A 25,827-nucleotide genomic window follows, 5' to 3' on the forward strand; every position below is an offset into this window, starting at 1 on the left:
AGATTTTTAAATAAAGTTGCAAATGAGAAAACAGAAAATAGAATTTTTCCTCCTCGGAAAAACATATTTTCAGCTAAATTTGAAGTAAAATAATATATTTGGTATTTGTTTGTATAGCTCTTGGCATTATTTGAAAAAGATTTTTTATTACAAATTTTGTATAACTTTTAAGTTGTTTGATATTTGATTTTATTATTAATAAATTGAGTAAACAAGTCAAGGCGTTTGATAAAAATATTTTGTTGTTCTTTTATTTGAACAATTTAAAATATCAATTCAAATTAAGCGAATTTATTATTGATGTCAGCATAAAATTTTGTTCATTTTTGTTTTTTGTTCTTCCAGTCTATAGGTTTTATAAAGGTCACAAAAATTGATTAAGTGTAAATATTTATAGCTGTTAATTTTCTCTGAAATATTTACAAAGGTATTTTTTTTTTTGTTTAACTTGGGTTTTTATATAAATAGGTGAAAAAATTCGCACCTATATCAATCAAATTGTTAATGAAATAAGAATTCAATTACGCATAAATAGTCTTTATTGAATTTGTCTTGAAATACGCAAAAGTCTCATTTTATAATTTTTGCTCTTTTTTATTATTAAATAAGAATTCAATTTTACTTTATACATATATTATGGTGTCCTCATTTGTATAAAAAAACCAAAATTTTTTATCAACATATTTTGTTCTGAGATCAAATTTGGGTGAGTTGGTTCAAAGGTTACAAAGGCCCTTTTGTTAAAATTTTTCTCTGTTTATGCAAAGAAATGATGCATAATTTTAATATCATGTGAAAATGTGTTTAAGAGGCGGTTTTAATGGACTAACATCTATTCAAAAATAAGGACAAATTAATAATTTTTTGCAAACATTTTACATTTTTCAAATATATTTATGGTAATGAACTGATATCTAAAAATTAACGAAACTTTTATTTTCTTTAGGTACATTAGTACCCATTTTTTTCCAACACACAACAGGGTGACCCCTAATGTATTTGTGTCACAATTTTCTATGAAAATTTCTTTAAAATGTTTCGTAGAAAAAGAAAACGTGTATTATTAGCATACATTTATTCGAGCGTTTCTCATACAAACCAGAAAATGTTGTTTAAATATTTTATAACACCTACATTTTCCTACAAAAGAAATTATGTGAATATTTATAAAATATTAATTTTTTTAATATTTAAACAAAACAGCATAGCAAAAGTGGCGAAGAAAACAATTATTAGAATATATTTCGATTACTTTATTAAAAAAATAAAAATATTTGCAAATATTATTAAGAAAATATATATTTGTTTATGGTGTCTTATTATAGTCATGAATTAAAGCTGTTTTTACAGTTCTTTGAATATAGCTAATTTTTGCTGGCAATATGCTTGCATTTTATTCTAATATCTCAGTTTACACAAATCAAAGAGAGTTAACATCAAATCAATAATGTAATACAAGTTAAATTTTATTGTTGAGGAAGTAGTAACTGAATATTGTTGATGAAATATTTGTATATCTGTACATATAAGTTTATGTTGGTATATATATTACAACACCTATAGTTTGGTTTTAAGCGGATTTAAACTTCAAAAGAAATGCTTAACTTTAAAAATGCAGAAGAATATCGAAATGAATGAAAACAAAAGAAATACTTCAAAGCAATAGAGAATTTGCTATCAACAACTAAAGTTAATCGTTAACGACATGTCATACGTGAACAAACATTGTTATTAACAAAAGCACTATGGGTTAGACTTTTTATAAATTTATTTTTTAGACAACATTGAGAGATCAATTTCAGTAATCAAGTTGTGATTGAGCAATTAATTCATATAGGGGCATAATTCCAACTATCTTTTGGGGACATGTACTATAATTGAATGAATAAGTATGTCAGATATTGGCATTAGTGTTGGACGTTAGAAATATGTACGAGGTCATGTATAAGAGATGAAATCACATAACAACTCGTGTAGTAGGAAAGCTCGAAATAAATCGAGAGAAGTTAATAGCGACACTAAATGTCAATAGTTTTGATGACAATTTATGGTGAAAAGGACATAATATTTCTGTTTATCAAATGCTTTTCTACTTTAAACACAATAAATAAGAATATGGGAAGTTTTCCACCATTTTTCTTTAAATGTTCACTTGAACGTTAAAGTTTTTCATTTAAGTTTAAAGATTCTAAAAGTTTTTTAGTTAAACGAATTTCTGTATTTAATTAATGTGGCGGTTGACACGGCTCCTTTTGTTAGCCCGGCAAATTTTTTGTGCTTAATATTTATGTTGATACTTCCAAAAACCTTAAGGACTTTAGCTGTTTTTCTAATATATTAATATTATTATATGAAAGGTGCCACGCCCACTACAGCTAGGCAACCCAACGTAATTGTTCATATAAAATGTTGCTGTTCATGTAGTTCCGAAAATGTTATTCCAGACTCTATTTATTATATTTTCTTAAATATACTTATTTCTTTATATTAAAGGTGCCACGCCCACAAAAGCTAGGCAATCTGTAAAAGTTTTTCATACAAAATTTGAAAACTCTAGCCTTTCCAGTTATGCAAGATATGCAACTTTTTTTTTCTATGTAGGCGTACACACTGTGAAAATTTAAAAAAATCGACACAGCGGTTTAAATCAATGCCCATTGTGCAGTAAGTTTAAAACTAAAAGCATTTCTAATAGTAAATATTTAAAATTAAAATTGTTTCACTTCAGCCAACAAACAAATATAATAAAAACAAGTAAAAGTGTTTTATTAAGCTGCGCCGAATCTTATATACCCTTCATCATATTGTATTTTTAAAAAGTTTTTAGATTTAAAATTTCTTTTTTTTCAATATTAATTTTTATTTAATTTTTTTTTTCAACAAACCATTCATATTATTTCATAAATTGGTTTTGTCTCTGAGTGTAACTTTTAACATTAACAAAAAAAAACAAAAAAAAAACATAATTATGTTGCTGTTATTTTTAGTGGTTAACTTCTTGTGTATAGTTAACACTTATGTATAAACATATTATAATGAAACTAAACATTTATTTTATTATTGTTTTAATAAGGTTTTGCATGCAGACAGACAGAGAGACTGAAGGAAGGACGGACGGACATAGCTTAATAGACTTCACAGGGTCACAAAATTTTATAAACTTCAAATGGAATAACAAACCTATATTAATCCTTTTTACCAAGATGAAGGGTATATTACAAAAGCAAACTAAATACAACTCTCTTAATTCACCATTATTCTCATTCAGCTCTCTATTAAAAAGAGAATGCTTTTAGAGCAAAATCCACCACTGACAGTAAGTAATGATAAGATAAAAACAAACAACAAGAATAACATAGCAAAAGCTTTAAAGTCTCCGTAAACTATGCAATACTATTCAGTATATAATAAGAACCGTTGAAGTACAATACATATAAAAATTACATGATACCGACCGGATATACGCGTGTTTTATTTTATACATATACATAAGTATATATACATTTACATTAAAACACACACATTTATTAACAAAAACTTACATAGATGTAATAAAAAAAATAAATAACAATAATAACAACTAAAGCAAATATATACATAAAATAAAAATAAAAGTAAAATTAAAAAAAAAATAAAAGAAAATTTTACACTATATTAAATATTTGTGAAAAAGTTAAATAAAAATTTACATGGAAGAAAATTCAATTAAAAATATGTATGTGAAATAAATGTTCGAAGTAAATAGAAATTGCGGTCATTTGGTAACAAGAACCAGAGAATATTTAAGTGAAAACAAACTAATTTTTTACCAACACTCTCACACACACATACTCACACATCAACATTTTGACATTCACACCCACTTTAATGATTTCCCTACAAAAACTAATGAATAAAAAATAGTAAAACAAACCAACAAACAAATAAAATAAATTTCAAAAAAAAACTGATGCCAGAATTGTAAGTGTGACTTTACTTTTCTATTTATTTAGTAAGTATAATATTAAATTTCATTTTTTTATGGAATTTAAAAGTTTGAAAAGGGTTTTTGTTTGTAAAGTAAAAAACATAATATAAATTTCATTTACTGTTTATCATGATTTTGTTGTATAATTTTTTATTTTGAAATATTTCCTCTTGATAAGTATTAGATAAAATAGAATAGTAGTAGTATTAATAATTTGCTATTACGTTTGTAAGTTCGTGTCCTAAATGAAATTTATATTGGACTGAAAGAATAATAAGTTATACATTTTGTGATTTAATAAATAAACATTCAATGACTTATCGAAAACAGTTACACAAGTTTTGTTAATTTAAAATATAAAATTTACCGGTAGTTTAATCGGTGTTTGTAAGAATTTAATATGATTCGCTTATGCGCAAGTGCCATTGCTGTCAGTTAAAGTACAATGAAACCAAATTTAATCAAATATGTAGTCACATTGTAGCTCCATTAAGTTTCTTAACACATTCATGCTAGTCCTATATTTTATCGAAATTTTTTGGTATTGTATAACCCAACGGAATGGGCAATTAGTATTTGAGTTAATTTTTTTGAGAGTTTCTCTAAGGACGCTATTGTAGATACCTAGTTTGCCGGTTTAACTTTCTATTAGATATACATATGTACAATTGTATTGAACTTACTCAATAACTTACATTTCAAAGACTTCTACATACCGCCTTACCTTAGTAAGGACTTACAAAGAACTATATAATTAAGAATTTTTTCTTGACATTTTGTTTTCGAATGTTGCTTTTATAAAGCCAAAACTAATAGTAGATACAGTGGATGTATGCTTGTATGCTTTTCCTTTTATACAAAACAAAATTACTAAAATAACTTCTTATTGAATCGTGGAAAGTGGTTACGTAACACCATACTTGTAAGTTACTGCTGGTTAGTTCTTGTATTTTAGACTCTACATTCGAGAATATATAACTTAAAGTCTCTTACAGCAACAATCATTTTCAGCATTATTGTCAAAACATGTGACATATTAACTAAGTAACATTTTATCTGTTTCAATTTCTCAGATATAAAAATTTTAGTTTTATTTTTTTAAACATATGTAAGAAGTTACAAGCAAATTATATAAAATTAATTTTAAATTCATATACAAGAAAGCTAACAATCCAAATATTATTAAAAATATATTTAAATTTTAATATGAATCAAGTTTCAGAAGTTTATTTTTTAAATAACCTTGCAACCTTGTAATTTTATTTACATTTAAAAAATTTTAAAACACAAACAGTAACAAATTATATTTAAGATTTTTTCTTAATAAATATGCGAAAGTTTGCATTAACTGAATGATCCCAGCAAAATATTTCACTACAAAGTCATCGAAATGTGTCGAGCAAACAGCATAAAAATAATATTTGGTTGGTTAACGTTCGAGCGAACAGTCAAATATAGTCGAAGAGACTCGTCAGATGTAGAATTTCATAGTATTATACAAAGCCTGTAGTCATGAGAAATCTCAGAATATCTTTAAAGACCCAGGCATCTCACCAAAGCCGGATATGAAGTTACTGCTAAGAAAACCGTTTCTAAGCGGCTATGGCGGGGTATTCCTGGATTTTTCTGTGTGCAACTGCGATAGTTCCCAAGCTGACTTGAATGTCGCCTTTTTAGGTTTATCAGGTTTCTTGTGCGTTTTTCATTGAAGAAGTCCCACAAAACTTGGCCACTTTAGCCAAGTTAGAGATATCAATTGAATTCCATACTAATCCCAATGCACAGCGAACCAAACAAGATAATGTTAAACGGACGACTAACCATTGACAGATCCCTCTTTTATGCAATATAGTGGTCACAGCTTCTGAAGGACTAGTTCTTAGATTACCTGTTATCCTAGAAGATTGGAATCTTGGTATTTGTTGTGTATAGTACCAGTTCTCTCTTGCTTGATTTTACTTCCATGCCCCTGTATCAAATTATCTGGAAACATTCCGGATATCAGTATCACAACATCGTCCATGTAAGCAACAACTTTTATTCCTTTGTTGTTCAATTCAAAAAGAATCGAGTTAACAGCGAAGAACAAAATAAGTGAAAGATGATGCCGCCCGGTGGCGTCCTTTAAGATAGACATGTTGACTTTGAGTTATCTAGTCGTTTTCTAGTATGTGAGCCTATGTACTTTTTAGCGTTTTAAGCAAAATAGCATCTGGACCAGACATGTAAGTGTTTCCTTACTTATCATTTCTTTGTATTTGTGATAAGGCTTTTCTAAAAACTTAGGTAAAGTTTTTCACAATCTTGATCTTGATGATCTTTTTAAAAATAGTTGCACCAAAAAACTTTTTGTTATATCAAACCAACGAGAACTAAATTAATAACAACTATTGAGATTATTGAGGCGAAAATTGAAGGATGAACACAACACTTTATATAAGTATATGATCCTGACGATATGTAATGTAGAAAAATACAGTTTTTTAAAAACAGTTTTATGTGAATTTATTGTTGGGTGTTAACAATGTGTTTAAAGTTAATTTAAGGACCCTTTATACATACATATATACCAAAAAATAAATTAAAATATAAGAGAACCACAAAAATCATTGATGTGTATTATGAATAATTTTATGTGACCTTGAGGTCTTCATAATTACAAGATAAAAGAAACTACATAGAATATAGCAATATGGTTTTTTTTTTCCAGTTAAATTAAGGAAATCCCCAGATTCTTAGAAATGGCTCGCTAACAACAAGTACTATTAATAAATTGTTATTTATTTTTTTGTAAGCATAAAACTTACCAAAATTTTAAATTTTAATTTTTATAGAAATTTTTAATTTATTAGATATTTTTTATTGTTTCTTTTCTGTGGTTTTATGTAAGTTTTCAAAGATAATTAAAAAAAATTTTGATTTCATCATAGTAACGAAACTGTATCTAAAACTACTTTTTTTAAGTTCTCATACAATTAATACTACAGTAATTTTTCTAAATATAAAAATACTGCGTGAATAAATCAATATTCATTAAGGAGTCTGTCTGTATTATTTTTTTTGTCTGTTTTGTTTCCACTTTATAAAAAATTACGTAGGTTTAATCTAAAGAATGAAAAAGTATCACAGAAGATCACTTATTCAATCAAAATTAAACAAGACTTTTTTTGCAGCTTCTCATTTACTTTGGTCCCTATAAGTTAAATTTTATATTTTCAGATTTAATATATAATAAAAAAGTACCATTTTATGAACGAAAAATTACCAAAGTGTTCTCTCTTACAGAATGTCAGTAAAAGAACAAAAATATATGACCCTTCTAAAGGTCGGTTCATGTGTTTCGGTTCCACGTATTAAAAAAGTCTCTATTGAAGAATGAAAAGTACCAAGGAGTCCCCTTCAAAAGTTTATTATTCACTGCACTTACAATTTATTGCATTTTAGGGCCGAAAAAGTACTAGAATATAATTTAATAAAGACTGTAAATGTTAAATTTCGTGTGTTTTGGCTCAATATTATAAAACATTAAAAAAGTTGCACTTGAGAATGTAATAGAACTAAAGGTATTCTTAAGAACAAATATTTTTTAAAATGTACCAAACTATTTATCCCAATTTCACTCAAAATAATTTCCATAATCCGAAAAAACTGGAAATAAGTTTCAATAATCAAAAATTTTTGTATAGCAAGTTTTACACTTTTTCTAAATTATGTTTTATATAGGAGTATAGGTCAAACATGGGCCAATCCTCGGTAAATTTGGGAAAAGGATATATTTTTATTTACAGTTAGTTTTGTTGTGATTCATTGCGATACAAATGGTTACAAGTCAATTTTAGACGTTTAAGACATTTTTTGATGCGGGCTAGGTTAAATAAGGGCCGATCATTACGAAAATCTGCAGTGTCATTAACACTTATATAAAACTTATTTGTGCCAATTTTTAGAAAGATAATAGTTTATTTGACGTAATTATGGCATAAAAAGCCCAAATCGGTTGTATGGGTGCTATTTCAACCATTTTCAATAGGCTTCGTCCCAAAAACATGCTTAGTCCAAATTTCATCAAATTATCTTGAAAATTGCGGCCGGTACCTTGCGCTCAAGGTTTACACGGACAGCCAGCCAGCCGGCCGGACGGACATGTCTTAATCGAATAACGAATAAATTAAATATTTAATAAATATAAAATTTCTTCTTTATTATTTTATTAATCAAATAAACTAAACTGTTTGGTAGAGAAATTTTAAAAAAATCAAATAAGAAGGTGATAAAAATAATCAAATTATAAACCTTTAACAATGCATTCAGCCTTTAAAAAAATATTTTTATTGTCACAATTGTACATATGAAGTGCCAACAAACTTGAATATTATATACCTAAAATTTTATAGATTGTTTAAGAATTATAAACATTCCTAGCACAAAAATTCAAAATAAAATATGAAAAAAAAACAGTCAATTAAAAAATTAATTGAATCAATTAAAAATTTAATCAAAATTGTATATTTAGGTTATAAACAACGAGATAATTAAGACAAATAAAAAATTGTTTAAATAAAAATTAAAGATGGATAAAAACATGTTAATTGAAAATAAACTACCGATCATTTTTTCTGTTAACGTAAATTAAATGAATTTTAAAATTTTAAATTTGGTTCCGTGACTTTAAATAAAATTCAATTTTCTGTTTTTCTCCTATTTATGTACATAGATCAGCAAAACCACTCTCTCCCTGGAAATAATAAACATCTTGTTTTAATCTAGAATTTCCAAACAAATTTGATCTATTTAATCAAAACTACTGTCATAACTAGTTATATCACGTTACCTGTTATTAGATTTGTATTCGATAATGACTTATTTAAGTAGTAAATATTTGTAGTAGTATTTACCTTCAACGACATCGCCTTGTTAAAATAATAAGTTAAAATGTCAACAAATAAGTAGGAAAAAGTTATTTAAAAAGCTTCTTAACTCATTACATTTGGCTGTAAGTTTTTGCTAAGTATGTCTTAAAAAAGTTTGAAAACAGTCATCGTAAAAATACTTAAGATATTCTTTAAGTTATATTTACTTTGCATGGATGGTTACCGAACCCTAACCCTACAATGCATTACAGTTAACTAGAGTATAGAAAATTAACTAGATCATAATGTTACTGTTACTTTAACAGTTATTAATATGAATTTTTCCTTGCTTTCCCGTCTCATGTCTTTTGTGAAAGGTCAAAGAGACATCTTTTATCTATTTATGGATTACAACATAATCTTTAAAGCTTAATTTCATTCTATGAAAAGTTAATTTCTTTTTTTTATTTATTTACAACATCTTAATTATATTTTGTTTATCTTTCTAAAAGCTAATAATAAATTTCATTAAAAATTATAACTTAAGCAAAAATATATTAATTTTAATCTTGTTTTCTTATTTTTTTTTTTTTTTTTGTTGGCAAACATACTTTTGTATTATACTGTAAATATTTATTGTCACAAAGTTTTCGATTTAAAATGCTACTTAATTTCTATTTTTTTCTCTTGTTGCCAAAATAAAAGTTTCAATTTTATCTTAAAGTAGTATTATTTTGTCAAAAACTTTGGAGAAAAAAAAATTGCATAAAAACTTGTATATGTTTATAAACTTTTTAAAGTGTGTGTTTGAGAAAAATTAAGTACTTAAACAAATATTTTAAGTTATTTATTTAGATTTGAATTGATTAGGTGAAAATATGTTAATATTTTATTGAAATTTTACTAATTACAATTACTTATAATTGTCATATTGCAAATTAGAATTAAGTACTTATAATTGTTATTGTTGGAATTGTAATTCTTATTTACAATTACATGTTATAGCAATTGATAATAAATTAATTACAATTACAAGTAATTGAAAAACTTTAATAGTAAACACAATTAAATGTAATTGAAAAACTTCAATTACAATTGATAGTAATTGTAATTAGTTATTACTCAGGATTTTTTTATATAAAGCATTTAATTTGTTTTGTTGAAAAAAGTGAGATTTTCTACAAGAGGGCTTATAGGGGAGAAGGGGTAAATATGGGCCTATCATTATAAATTTTGGTAAATGAATTTACGTCTACTCAAAGTCCTTTATGTAGATTATGATCGTTTTATTAGTAATTATAAGTTAATTTTGACCTTCAAGTCATTTTCTGAAGGAGAGTTTGTATGGGGGCTAGGGTCAAATGAGTCCCGATCACTATAAAAATTAGTATTGTCATTATTTATTTTTGCTAATTTTTGTTGACTTTATAAAACATTTTACGTAATTGTGAGCCTAAAGGCCCGATTGGGGTGGTATGGTTGTATGGGGGCTAGGAGAAACATTGAACCATTTTCAATAGCATTCGCCCTTGAACCAAAAAAAAGTATGTGCCAAATTTTATCAAATTAACTTGTAGCGTGCGCACAAGGTTTACATGGGCAAACAGACAGACAGACGGACGGACATAGCTAAATCGACTCAGAAAGTGATTGAAATACAATTCTTTGCTTCAATATAATATTAAGACATAGTAAGCATTGATGGTTTCAGATAGAGTTATTTTTACTTAAAAGTGACACAAGATCCTTTAAATATTATTAGATATTTAAAGACTCCATCAATCCCTCATAGTCTAGGGTATTATATAGTCAAACGTATCTGACTTAACTATACCCATATATGTTTTTTTTTGTTTTAATTCTTTCAGTTAGTTACTTTAAATGCTTCTTCTATTCTAAGCTTCTTAAAATGGAACTACATGCATGAAAAACTTTAAGTAGAAACCTAATACAAACCGCCCACATTACAACTTAATACATTGATCCACTTCTAAGGCCCGCCAGTGTATTATTTTGTGTAATAGGACGGTTGGATTGTTGTTATTTTGTTTGTTCGCTGCACATTGTAACATATTCAAAAACAATAAAGGGCAACAACAGCAACAGTTTGTGTTTAATCTGTTTAAGTGCGAAAAATTGCATAGAAAATATCGTGTCAACAGAAATTAACTTGTAAGTAGGGCGAGAAAGTAATTTGTAGAACATGAATTCATTTGCCCTAAAGGGATGAATAAAAGAAAAAGAAATATTCATATTTTAATTATTAAAGAAAATACAACAGTGAATGTTGCACAATTTCTAACTAATGTTGCACAAATACATTTAAGATTTAATTTTTAGGGCCTTATACAACAACGATTGTTAAAGTTATCAATGGTTAACTGCACACTTTTTCCATATAGAAACAGGTTTCAATAACCATTGTTAACTTAATGATCGTTTTTGCATAAGTCAATTAATTGTTTAATACATATACATATGTATTTTTGTTTATATAATTCTCAATCAGTTAAAAATTCGCAACGTATTCTCAATCCACTTTTTGGAAACTTTTGAAAAATAGAATTTAATTTAAATTTTAAGATAAATTTTTTTCTTGTTTTTCTTTTCAAATAAAATCAATTATTCCTTTTTTCCTTATTTTTGTTTATTATTTCAAAAATATTTTTAAAAACAAATTTAAATTGAAAATATGCCAATAAATTTCATTATTGTTTTAGTAAATATTTATTTGTTTATTTTTCTAGTAAATTATTCTTTAACAAAACAATTAATTAAAATAATTCTTTAGTGGGAATTTTACACTTTATATCATCAATGTACATATCTCTCACTTTGGCAATAATAAAATAATTATTAAAAAACTTACAATCAACTTTATCATAGATATTTTCGACTATTCATTTATAAGCAATAAGTTTGTTCAGATCTCAATATGGCTTTTCGGTTTAAAGAGTTAGAAGAATAGATATTTGCCAAATTTCAACTTTCAATAAATTTTTGAAGAAATTATAACACCAATGTCCCATTGTGATCAAAAGCGTATACATTTTTTCAAAATTATTATTAATTTTTTTTTTACTCAGAACCTACAATTAAATTATTCCTCCACTCAACAGTTTAAAAAGGAAAATAATTCCATCAGAAGTACAATAGTTGTCACATTAATAATGATAGCGATCAGTGACAGAATAAATGGCGCAATTATTAGTAAATAACTATTTGTTAGTTGACAAAGTGGCAACAATTTTAAAGGAATGACAGGCGGCACCCTGTTGTGTAAAGGAAGACTAGTTTAATAGCTATAAATATTTAAATATATTTAATACAGGCATGGAAAATTCAGTATTATCGAAGTTTTTCAGTAGTTTTTGATAGTTGGAAAAAATCACGAAATTTTCAGTAATTATTTTTCTTATTTACAAATTTTGCTAAAAATTGTATAGTCTAGTCTATAGTACATAGTCTAGTCTACAGTCTTGTCTATAGTCTAGTCTATGGTCCAGTCTATAGTCTAATCTATAGTCTAGTCTATAGTCCAGTCTATAGTCTAATCTATAGTCTAGTCTATAGTCTAGTCTATAGTCTAGTCTATAGTCTAGTCTATAGTCTAGTCTATAGTCTAGTCTATAGTCTAGTCTATAGTCTAGTCTATAGTCTAGTCTATAGTCTAGTCTATAGTCTAGTCTATAGTCTAGTCTATAGTCTAGTCCATAGTCTAGTCTATAGTCTAGTCTATAGTCTAGTCTATAGTCTAGTCTATAGTCTAGTCTATAGTCTAGTCTATAGTCTAGTCTATAGTCTAGTCTATAGTCTAGTCTATAGTCTAGTCTATAGTCTAGTCTATAGTCTAGTCTATAGTCTAGTCTATATAGTCTAGTCTATAGTCTAGTTTTTTTTGTTTTAATTCTTTCAGTTAGTTACTTTAAATGCTTCTTCTATTCTAAGCTTCTTAAAATGGAACTACATGCATGAAAAACTTTAAGTAGAAACCTAATACAAACCGCCCACATTACAACTTAATACATTGATCCACTTCTAAGGCCCGCCAGTGTATTATTTTGTGTAATAGGACGGTTGGATTGTTGTTATTTTGTTTGTTCGCTGCACATTGTAACATATTCAAAAACAATAAAGGGCAACAACAGCAACAGTTTGTGTTTAATCTGTTTAAGTGCGAAAAATTGCATAGAAAATATCGTGTCAACAGAAATTAACTTGTAAGTAGGGCGAGAAAGTAATTTGTAGAACATGAATTCATTTGCCCTAAAGGGATGAATAAAAGAAAAAGAAATATTCATATTTTAATTATTAAAGAAAATACAACAGTGAATGTTGCACAATTTCTAACTAATGTTGCACAAATACATTTAAGATTTAAATTTTTAGGGCCTTATACAACAACGATTGTTAAAGTTATCAATGGTTAACTGCACACTTTTTCCATATAGAAACAGGTTTCAATAACCATTGTTAACTTAATGATCGTTTTTGCATAAGTCAATTAATTGTTTAATACATATACATATGTATTTTTGTTTATATAATTCTCAATCAGTTAAAAATTCGCAACGTATTCTCAATCCACTTTTTGGAAACTTTTGAAAAATAGAATTTAATTTAAATTTTAAGATAAATTTTTTTCTTGTTTTTCTTTTCAAATAAAATCAATTATTCCTTTTTTCCTTATTTTTGTTTATTATTTCAAAAATATTTTTAAAAACAAATTTAAATTGAAAATATGCCAATAAATTTCATTATTGTTTTAGTAAATATTTATTTGTTTATTTTTCTAGTAAATTATTCTTTAACAAAACAATTAATTAAAATAATTCTTTAGTGGGAATTTTACACTTTATATCATCAATGTACATATCTCTCACTTTGGCAATAATAAAATAATTATTAAAAAACTTACAATCAACTTTATCATAGATATTTTCGACTATTCATTTATAAGCAATAAGTTTGTTCAGATCTCAATATGGCTTTTCGGTTTAAAGAGTTAGAAGAATAGATATTTGCCAAATTTCAACTTTCAATAAATTTTTGAAGAAATTATAACACCAATGTCCCATTGTGATCAAAAGCGTATACATTTTTTCAAAATTATTATTAATTTTTTTTTTTACTCAGAACCTACAATTAAATTATTCCTCCACTCAACAGTTTAAAAAGGAAAATAATTCCATCAGAAGTACAATAGTTGTCACATTAATAATGATAGCGATCAGTGACAGAATAAATGGCGCAATTATTAGTAAATAACTATTTGTTAGTTGACAAAGTGGCAACAATTTTAAAGGAATGACAGGCGGCACCCTGTTGTGTAAAGGAAGACTAGTTTAATAGCTATAAATATTTAAATATATTTAATACAGGCATGGAAAATTCAGTATTATCGAAGTTTTTCAGTAGTTTTTGATAGTTGGAAAAAATCACGAAATTTTCAGTAATTATTTTTCTTATTTACAAATTTTGCTAAAAATTGTATAGTCTAGTCTATAGTACATAGTCTAGTCTACAGTCTTGTCTATAGTCTAGTCTATGGTCCAGTCTATAGTCTAATCTATAGTCTAGTCTATAGTCCAGTCTATAGTCTAATCTATAGTCTAGTCTATAGTCTAGTCTATAGTCTAGTCTATAGTCTAGTCTATAGTCTAGTCTATAGTCTAGTCTATAGTCTAGTCTATAGTCTAGTCTATAGTCTAGTCTATAGTCTAGTCTATAGTCTAGTCTATAGTCTAGTCTATAGTCTAGTCTATAGTCTAGTCTATAGTCTAGTCTAAAGTATATTCTATAGTCTATTCTATAGTCTAGACTATAGTCTAGTCTGTAATATAATCTAGTTTTATAGTCTATAATATAATCTAGTTTTTATTCTAGTCTATTAAAAAATATAAAAATTTTAATTTTGCGTCCCTGATTTGTCCGTACTTATTTAATTATTTATACAAATAATTTAATTTAAAACAAATAACACAATTTGTTTACCAACCGACATATTTTTGACAAATTGTTTTTATAAATTAATAGGTATAATTTTAATAAACATTGTTAATTAAATATTTAATATTTTCAATTAATTTCCAAAAAACAAAAAATATATATAAGTGGGGTTTGGTATTTATCCTGCAGTTCATTAAACAAATTCCAAAATGTCGAATTTATTATTCAATAAAAACTGCTTTTAGTAATTATACTTGCTATCAAATTTCTCAACAAAATTTTATATAAATAACTTCTAGAAAAAAACGCAATTTGATTCAATTATAGAGATAATGTATTAGGATCTTATTCATAAACTTTTATCAAAGGTTTATAAATCAAATTTTCATACAAAAGGCAATTAATATTTACAAATTTATTTTTCTAAAATTTTAGAAATAAATTTAGATATACTTTGTTTGTATTTGTACTTAACAAAACTGTCGGTTTAATGTAAGTATATGTTACTATTTATTTAAGTATTTTTTTGTGAAAACAAGATAATACTATCTGTTTTATATTTAATTACTCATGTTCGTAAATATTTAGATAATCTAATTTATTTACTTAATTTTAATTAATTATATAAAATGACATTTAACGTTAAATATATTTAGCTAATTGTCCCACCAATGTCAACCTACACACATACATATACTTACTTCTATAGTGGGTACAATAAAATAATTTGTTATAGATTGATGACACATTCTATGTCCGTAAGGTATTAGGTGATTTATTATTACTTGATATAAATTAGTAAATTATTTAAATAAATATTTTGTAGCAAAAGGTAGTCAGTACTTCTAAGGAAAAAAACATTTTCACTTCTTCCAAAGAAGCATTAAGTGCTTCTTTTTAATTATTTGATTTTTATATAAATATTCTACATACATAGATCCTTTATTAAAATTCGAGCTTTTTTTATGTCAAGTACCACTATTTCTACTACAACGTAATGTATTGTTTTTTTAAGTTATTACTAGGCTCATTTTAAGTAATGCAGATGTTATATAGTAGTCATTGAAAAGTAAGTTGTTGAATAAATGAAAGACAGTATTGGATTGTAAAAAAGCTTTAACTTAATACTCTCTCAGAGGTAAGGTTTACATCATATGTAGTTACCCTGACAAACGCAAAACTATTCTACGCAACAAAAGCTGAATTAAAAATATGGATGAGAGAATCCCAAAAGGCCTCTTGGAATAATGAAACGGTGGGTAGAACCATAAAGATTCTATTAGGTGTCCCTGATGAGAGCAATCTCCTCAAAATGAGCAAGTCTGAGGTTATTATGAATTGGACGTGCGGATTCAGACGAATATAGAGCATGTGGAGAGGACAGTGAAACTCTGTAGCACTTTCTTTGACACTGTCAGGCATTCGTCGAAGTTAGATCCAAGTATCTTCGAAGTGATGTTATTCTGGAAATCACATTCTTAACCAACACTGATTGGAAGATTCTTAGGAATTACTGAAAACTGAGTTTCTAAACATGGACATATAAGCCAGCCAGACAGACGGACGGATGGACAGACAGCTTATTCGACTCAGAAAACTATTCTAAGCCGATTGGTATACTTTAAAGTGGGTTAAGGTCGAATATTTTTGTATATGTTACAAACATCAGCACAAACCCAATATACTCTCCCCACTAAAGTGGTGTAGGGTATAAAAAGACCTTATGTGACCCGAAACTTGCAATACTTAATAGGTATGGAGCCAATTTTATATAAATTATGAATTCTACTACCAACCTAGTCGATAGCCTTCAAAACATTTACATATGAATGTTATTATTAAATCTATAAATATTTATACCATTTTTGTATTTTTATTATTAGAAATAGATGGTTATAAAATTCTTTTATTAGTGCCAATTTAGCATATAAATCGATAAATATGAAATAATAATAACGAAAAAAAAACTATAGTATGAAAGCAATTTACTCACTCATTCGTTACTTTTTTTACAGACATTCAAATTACCACTGTTAGTGCAACAATATATTGTTATATACCTACATAATAAATATTTACTTATACCAATACATTTATCAAAGTATTTTCCAAGTCCCAACAAATATTTTGAAGTAGATTTTATTGTCATGGAACAAATGTTATTCATTGTCTTTTAAATATGTAATAGGAAACGGAAAATCCCTCCTTCCGTGCTATATAAATGTTTGCCTGGGTTATGTTAAAAGCTTGTATGCTTGTGTGTTTGTGTCTATTTAGAATTTTATAGTTTATTTATTTATTTATTTATTTATTTATTTATTTATTTATTTATTTTTTTTTTTTTTTTTGAATAGGTCGTAACCTTGTTTGTAGTTCAGGATAATGTAAATATGTTTCCTTTTTCAAAACTATCTTAAATTTATTCATCTATTGAAAAATATGAAAACAATTTTCTTTATTTAAAAATATATTATAAATGTATATGAAGATACGTTTTCTAGATAATCCTGATTACCATGTTTAAAAAATTCAAAATGTTAAATTGGTATTGATCAGATACTGAATCAGTTTGTTTACAAATTATATTTATGAAATAGTAAAATAAAGTTTCTTAATATGAAATTCTATAAGATTCGGAATTAAATTGTATCTTGAGGACTGGCACTTGTTTATCTTAAACTAGTAAATTTTTTGTGAAACTCAATATAATATCGAACTTAAACGGCAAAAACGTAAATTGAAAAGTAATGGCTCGTTATTTTGACACGACAATACCATTGAAGGTAATTACTTACGAAAAGTCATACATATGTAATAACTCTTTGTAAACGAGGGTGAAGGCAGTCGTCTACGTAAGCGATAGTGGAGACAGCGTCTACAAATGATGTGGAATTGGAATTCTACAAGATTAGGAAAAATAATGGCTTGAAAAACTATTTTCTCTAATTGATATTATAACTCGTTTTTTTGACACGACAATACCATTGAACGTAATTACTTACAAAAAGTCATACATATGTAGAAAATCTTTGTAAACGAGGGTGAAGGTAGTCGTCTACGTAAGCGATAGTGGAGACAACGTCACTTTACAGTCTACAAATAATATAGACAGTGGCCACTTAAAAATCAAACTTAACCCTGTTAACCCCTCCTCCGGTTATCGTTTAACCGAAAGTTATTCGGTCGATTAAAATATTTTTTGTATGAAAACTGTCAATTTAACCTGAAGATAAAAAATAACTAGACATTGTGGGATTGTGTTTGGACTAACTTTCTGACAGTCTCTTTGAAAGCTTCGTATTACAAATAACCTAGTCACCTGTACTTCAGGGCTATCCGGCCGAACTGCTGAAATATTTTATTTAAAGATTTTGGATATAATTTGTTTTTACAAAAAATTTTTAATAAATGTTCATTTTAGGAAGTTTCAATAATATTTTTCATAGAAAATTTCTTTTTATAGAATATATTGCCGAATATTTTCTTTTTATAGAAGATTTTTGATAAACTTCCTCTGTATAGAAGATTTTCGGTACATTTCTTCTTAATACAGAAGTTTCTCAATACATTTTCTTATTAGAGAAAATTTTCTATAAATTGTCTTAAATGTCTCTTTATAAATAATTTTCGATAATTTTCCTCTTTTCAATAATCTTTATTTATGTAGAAATCAAATCTACAAGATTTAGTTAAAAATAATTACAACCATAACGATTCATTCTAATTTGTTGTCACAATTAAATGAAAACCGGAAAAATGCTTACTCATTCATTACACATGTATGAATTTAATTTTATTTGTTTGACGCAAGAAATTGCATTTTAATGTCTCTGTAGCAATTGTGTTTGGCAGTCAGTTGGCTGTCCTTTCTCCTTCCATTTATACTATATATTGCAACAAATAAACACATGTATTAAATGTCGACCTTCAATATTGTGTGATACTTTTAAAAAGTAACACAAAGAATCCACCTATCAACTAAAAATAATATTGATTTAAAAATGTATTCATATCTAAACTGTCGTTATTTCAGCATCTACAAATAAAATTAATACAATTGAGTTTTAGTTTAGACATCAATGATACCCACTGCAACATATTGTTCCACATTTAAGTTTTGTGAAAATACTCCTGTCTTTTGGAATAAGTACTAAAACTGAGAATAACATTTGTGGTTTTTGTTAATTGGTGTGTGAACATAGATGCCAACACAACCGTTCGAATGGCTGTGATATGTGAAAGACAGTGAAAAATGATTGACAGTCAGTGCCACTGTCATAGCACTTTAAAAACACATAACAATATGTAATTTAGTGAATTTTATTGCACGAGTAGGTAAATAGTAGAGTAAGTAGTTGTTGTTGTTTGTTTATTTGTACTTAGTCTTATTTGTGAATGCAGTCAATTATCAAGGATAATTTGATTGTACGACTAATGTTTCATTGGCAGCGAACACTGCCAAATAATGAAAGATTAGATGACGATGATGAAGATGACGATAATTATGATACATAGTTGTTAGAAGTTTTATTGTTTTATAGGTTGATTGTAATGTCATTAGAATAAATCGATTTTAATGAAATTCCAGTCTACGTACGAGGGTAGATCGAAAACAACAGAAGCCGAATGAATAAAATTACTATAACATCAGCAAAGATGTTGGTCTAATCGATTAATTTTGTTAAAAAAATACACTCAATATCGCATATTAGTATAAAAAGTTTTTACTAACAATTTTTAAAACATTCCTTAAAAATTAAATCAAATGAAATAAACATTTTTTTACTCTCTCTATTTTTATATTTTCTCAACACGTTTTTTCTTCTGCATACAGACATTAATACTTTTTCAACTATAAAATTCTTAAAAGAATAAAGAAAAAACTTTTTTATTTCTTTCATTACAGTTAAACCAAAACAAAAAACTTCCAATAAAGACTAAATATGTTGCCGCTAGCTTTAGTGCGTCACAGTAGAACAAATAAATGAAACTAAAGCCCACAACTATAAATATATATGTTATTTTCTAAGAAATAACAATTTTAAAGAACTGACAAAACAATATTTAATTTTTAACAAAAAAAATACTATTAAAGAGAAAAAATGCATCAGGTACTAAGTTATGAAACAGCAGTACGTGCCAATAATGTATCAGAATATCGGGAGTATGTCACCAAACGGACCTGCATAAGTTTAGTGGTAACAATTGCATTTTTTACATTAATCTCGGGTGAGTATAAAATAGAGTTTTTTTAATTTATTATTTTTGTAATTGTCAAGTTTCTTGGGTTCTGTCTAGGAAGCGCCTCAAAATTTTCTTTCTAGAGAAAATTTACGATTTTTTTTCATAAAAAAAGTTTCTCTTTAATTGAGAATGTTATAAAAATTTTCCATAATTCTTTATATTTATATTTATATATTATCGAACATTTTCTATACTAATATAATTTTATCGGAAATTTTCTATAGAAAAGTTAACATTTTCTGTAGAATTTTGTGGAAAATTTTCTTTAAACAGAATATTTTATTGAAAATTTTCTATAAATAGAACATTTTATTGAAATTTTTCTATGAAGAGAAAATGGAAAATAATATTTTTTTTTTAAACATATCGAAAAATTTCTATAATTTTTTTTTATTTTTTTATCGGAAATCTTCTATATATTCATCATAAAGATAATAAGATAATTTTGTCGAAATTTTTATTGACATTTTTTTTATTAAGAAATATTTTATTGAAAAGTTTTTATTAAGAGATCCTTTTATAGAATTTTTTTATTTAGAGAACATTTTCTTTAACAATATTCTTTTTTTTTAAATTTCTAATAAAGAGAAAATATCAAAAAATTTGCATAAAAGTTTCTATAAAATAAATATAATATACATTTTTTTTAAAAGAGAATTTAAGTGAAAAAATTTATAGAGAGAACATTTTATTGGACGTTTTCAATAAATAGAATATTTCATAAAAATTTTATATCTATAGCAAATTTTAGAGAAATTTTTTTCTATAGAAAATTTTCGAGAAATTTCATTTTATAGAAAATTTTTGCTAACTTTCTTTTATAGAAAATTTTCTATAAACTATCTTTACAGAACATGTTCGAAAAATGTCTAATCTATAAAACATATTTAATATTTTTCTTTCTATAGAAAATTATTGATAAATTTTCTCTCTATAGAAATTAAAAAAATTCTTTACAGATAACATTCCATACAATTTGTAAATTAGTATCAATTGCTTCTCATCTCATTCCAGGCTATTTATTGGGCAATTTCGTATCAGAACGTAAAAATCACATACGTATGCTGCTGACAAAAAAGGCCATTAGTTCGCCGCCCGATGATAAATCATCACAAACCATTGATATCACAAGTACTGATTACATGAACCTACAGGAATTACACGCCTATCAAAAGACCAAATCCAAACTTTTAGCATCAGCTGAATCACTTAGTAAACTGCTGCAGCGTGATGAAAGCTATCGCTCAACATCATTGAATACGGAAATATTTAACAAGTACATATCGTGTACCCAAGATGTACCACCCAATACGAACATCGAAACCAGTAAATTTATTGAACAACTGGTTGACAATACATCTGCCAGGCAAAGAGATTGTATGCGAATAATACAAGTTATAATTGAAAATAGTTTGATAACGACTTAAGGCAAAATATTAAGGAGATACAGAGTATATTATTTTTTACCTCTCTAATAGAAATTAGTAGCAGTGTTCACGATCTCAAGTATTAGACTTCAGTCTATGAGTAAATTTTTAACATTTTATTTAAAAAATAAAAAAATTAAATCATTTGTGCTTCAGATTAAGTCAAGACTCCTTAAATATTATGTTGAAGAAAATTATAATTTAAAATTTTTTAGTTTTACTGATTGGGTTTAATATGAACCGCCTCACAAAGTGTTAACACCACCAATAAATTTTCAAATTTTTAACAAACTTGTGGAGGGAAAGATGTGGACACATTACAAATCGATAAAAATATTTTGTTAGTTATTAACAATGGATTAATTTTCATAAAATATGCAAAATAGTTAATCGTAACAAATGAAATATTGCCCTAATTTATAATTTTAACACACAGTCTCCCAAAAACAAAAAACACAAAAAAACACATACACACATACATATTTGTATTTGATAAGGTAAAATGTTTTTATGAAAATGACAGATGACGTATTATATTTAAATTTTTTGTATAGTCTATTAAGTATATATATTTTTATTGGTGTGCTCAAATATTTTTATTTCTTTTTTATATATGTATGTTATTTATTTTAATGAAAAAAAATTAAATTTAAAAATAAAAAATATAACAATATTTATGAATGTTGATATGAACACTACTCTAAAGTAAAATAATGACATAAAAGTATCAAATAGTATTTTTTAAGAAAGCAGAGATAAATGAATTTAAACAATAGAAATAAAATTTATACATATTTATACATTTCATTACAGGTACAAGTATTTGTACCTGAGAAAATATACACTCAAACAAATGATGTTCATTGAGTGGCATTTACTTCATTAAGGATGTCAAAAATGGATAAAAAATATTTTTATTTTTCTTTCTATTTTCCTTTTTTAAATTTCTTAAATTTTTTTCTTTATAGAAAGTTGTCAATTTTCTTATAAAATTTAGAATATATTTATTCTTAGAGAAAAGTTTACATACAATTTTCGGTAAAATGCTCTTTTTCTTGAGAATTCGTAAAATATTATCTCTTTATAGATTATTTTCGATAAACATTTTTTTATAAAAAACTTTCGATTAAATTTTCTCCTTGTAGAAAATTTTCGATTAAATTTTTTTTCTTATATACAATTTTTTATAAAATTTTCTTTTTATAAAAATATGTTTAATGGAATATTATTTTATGGAAAACTGACTATCAAATATATTTTTTTTAAATTTTCGATAAAATGTTTCTTTTAAGAAAAACTTTGATAGAAAATTTTCGATAAAATTTTTCGTTTATAAAAAAATTTTCGGCAGAATATTCTTTTATAAAAAATTTCATAAAATATTTTCTTTATAGAAAATTTTCGTTAATTTTTTTTTTATAGAAAATTTTTGATAAAATTTTTTTATAGAAAATTTTTGAAAAAAATATTTTTTATAGAAAATTTTTGATAAATTTTTCCTTATAGAAAATTTTCTATAAAAATTTTTCTTTATAGAAAATTTTATATAAAAATATTTCTTAATAGAAAATTTTCGATAAATTTTTCTTTTGTAAGAATTTTTTTTTTCAAAAAGTTATCAAAAAATGTTTTCTTATAGAAAATATTAAGTAATTTTTTATTAAGTTTTATAGAAAATTGTACATAAAACTTTTTTCTGATAAAAATAAAAAAATTCATAAAATTTTCTCTTAATATAAAATTTCTTTTTCGATAAATTTTCTTTATTAAGAAAAATTTCTATAACTTTTTCTATTACAGAAAGTTGTCAATAACATTTTCCATTCAAAAACATTAAAATGTTTTTGAATGTCTTATAGAAAATTTTAATTAATTTTGTTATAAAATATTTTACATACGATTTTCGATCAATTTTTTTCTTTATAACAAATTTTCTATTTTGAAAAGCTTTTAAAAAATGTTGTCTTACAGAAAATTTGAAGTAATTTTTTATAGAAATTTGTACATTAAACTTTTTTTCATAAAAATTTTTGAATTTTTTTAATAATTTTTTTTTTTAATATAAAATTTTGATAATTTTATTTTAGACAAATTTCTACAATTTCTTCTTATAGAAATTATAAATTTTGCTAAAGAATATATTTCTTTTCATAGAAAAAAATTTATAAAAATTTTAAATCTGAATTTTATTTGTTTAGAAAGTTTTCGATAAAATATTATTTTTATAGAAAATATTTTCAGTAAAAGAATATAAGTATTTCTTTTCATAAAAAAAATTATAAAATTTTAGATCTAAATTTTATTTGTTTAGAAAGTTTTCGATAAAATATTATTTTTATAGAAAATATTCTCAGTAAAATATACTTTTTATAAGAAACTGTCAAATAATTTTGTGTTTATAGAAAAATGTTCGGTCTAATATTCTCTTTATAGATAACTTTCAATAAAGTGTACTTAAAGTAAATTTTTTCGATAAATTTTCACTTTATATAAACTTTTTAATAAAGATTTAATTCAACTTATTTGTAAAATGTTTGTAAATATTGAAAAACACGAATTTTTATTTACTTTTGGCTACTTTACTGTCACTATTTTGACATCCATTATCACCTGTCATAAAAATCAAAATAAATAAAAAAACATTATAGAAATCTATATCACTAGAAGAATATATTTAGTTTTCTGTCAGTGTAATGTATTTATATAAGAATAAAATTACAAAAAGGAACATATGAACATATACATATATATATATATAGTTTTAAAACACATACACGTACATATACACTTACTAAAACATAAACAATATGTATTTACATATACATACATATATAGTTTTGATGTATTTGATATATAATATTAAGGAATTTGATACTAACCGCGAATGGCCTAGTAAAACTAGCTATACCATTTGCCTTTACTTATTGAATGCCCCTAATGTTTTTCTATTTTAAAATGTTTTTTTTTTATGTAATTGTATTGTATGTAAGAGTATATTAAATATGTATGTATTATTATAATTACTGTATTTTTTATGCATATTATTTTAATAAAATATTTATTTTGTAAAATTTATATAGATTTTATATTAGTGTAAAAGATAAAAGAAAAATAAAAGCAACAACAATAAGAAAAAAAAGAAGAATAATGCATCAGATATTGTTTAATAAAATGTTTATAAATATATAATAGATGTGATAATAAGAGATATTGTTTTATTTGTAATTGAAAATTGTCTAAAATAAAGCTTGTCAGATGTATCAATGTGTATATAAAGTAATTGACTCTACACTACCATACTGGGACGAGTATCTGTAATAAACTGAAATATTGGTCATATATTATAGGGTATCATAATGTTAAAGCCGGCTTGTAATATGATTTGTCAAAATTGTGTGTAGAAGAGTACGGATGGGATCTTCTAAACTCAATATGTAATGAAACCATCATACATTGACAGAGAATACGATTGGAAAATTTGACATCAGGCTTGTATTTTTATGTAAACACATACAAGTGAAACAGCTGATTCCATCTTACTTTGGTATTATTTTATATCAATCGTATACACACAAAAATTTAAATCATAGGATTTATTATCTTTTTTTTTATAAATATTGAATTTCATTTTACTTTTTCATTAAACTTTACGTACCTAAATTGTGATCGTGTGAAGTGCGCTTAAGATTTTCAAATTTATATTCTCTTTTTGTTCCAATCTGCAATAAATACTTGTTTGCAAATTGTTAAAATTTTTTGACTGTAATTTATTAATTTATTGTGTGAAAAACATATTCACGATTTTAATGTAACAATCAATTTAAAAAAAAATCTTTTACAAACTCATACTACATAAGAAAGTACATGCATAGCATATTTGCAACAATGTATGTATGTATATGGCGAAGAAAAAGTCTCACATTTGACCTTTATTGATTTCAGTAACTATAGAAATTATACATGAAATGAATCCTATTCGTAATATGGTTAAAACTTTTTCTAAGTTGCTGATGAGCTTTAAACAATAAGTATTCGTGCCAACATTTGACTGTAGGCGTTAAAAATGAATTTGAGATATTTGGATTTTTTTTTTTTGGTTGCTAATTTTACGAATTCAATACTTGTAGCAAAAAAAGCAAAAATAAAAACTGCATTTTAATAATATAATTTATTTCATTGTTTGTTTATACATATTTCGTTTTTAACAAATTTGTTTATGTTACATGTTGTCTATTGTTATACCACAACTATTGTGGGTGTAAAGACGACAGCAACATTATTAAAATGAATTCAACACCTTTAAAGCAGAGCGACAAACCAACCTCCTTTGAATATTTTTTGAAAAAATACAAAAAAGAAGATTAAAACTAATAACAAATAATGCTATAAT

General features: G+C 25.4%; 1 protein-coding gene across 2 annotated transcripts; it reads left to right on the top strand.

The window, feature by feature from the left end:
* Positions 1-3,601: 3,601 nt before the first annotated feature.
* Positions 3,602-21,966, top strand: LOC111680983. Of its 2 annotated transcripts, none has more exons than XM_046950310.1 (3): positions 3,602-3,991; positions 19,673-19,995; positions 21,025-21,966. In XM_046950310.1, exons 2-3 carry the CDS (start codon positions 19,869-19,871, stop codon positions 21,435-21,437), a joined length of 540 nt encoding a protein of 179 aa, XP_046806266.1. In that variant the 5' UTR covers positions 3,602-3,991; positions 19,673-19,868; the 3' UTR covers positions 21,438-21,966. The 2 variants fall into 2 exon arrangements, with proteins under 2 accessions (XP_046806266.1, XP_023298470.1); XM_023442702.2 differs by having other exon boundaries at positions 3,602-3,960.
* Positions 21,967-25,827: the final 3,861 nt, after the last annotated feature.

This window comes from Lucilia cuprina, chromosome 4, assembly GCF_022045245.1.
Source record: "Lucilia cuprina isolate Lc7/37 chromosome 4, ASM2204524v1, whole genome shotgun sequence".
In the NCBI taxonomy this organism is placed as follows: Eukaryota; Metazoa; Arthropoda; class Insecta; order Diptera; family Calliphoridae; genus Lucilia; species Lucilia cuprina.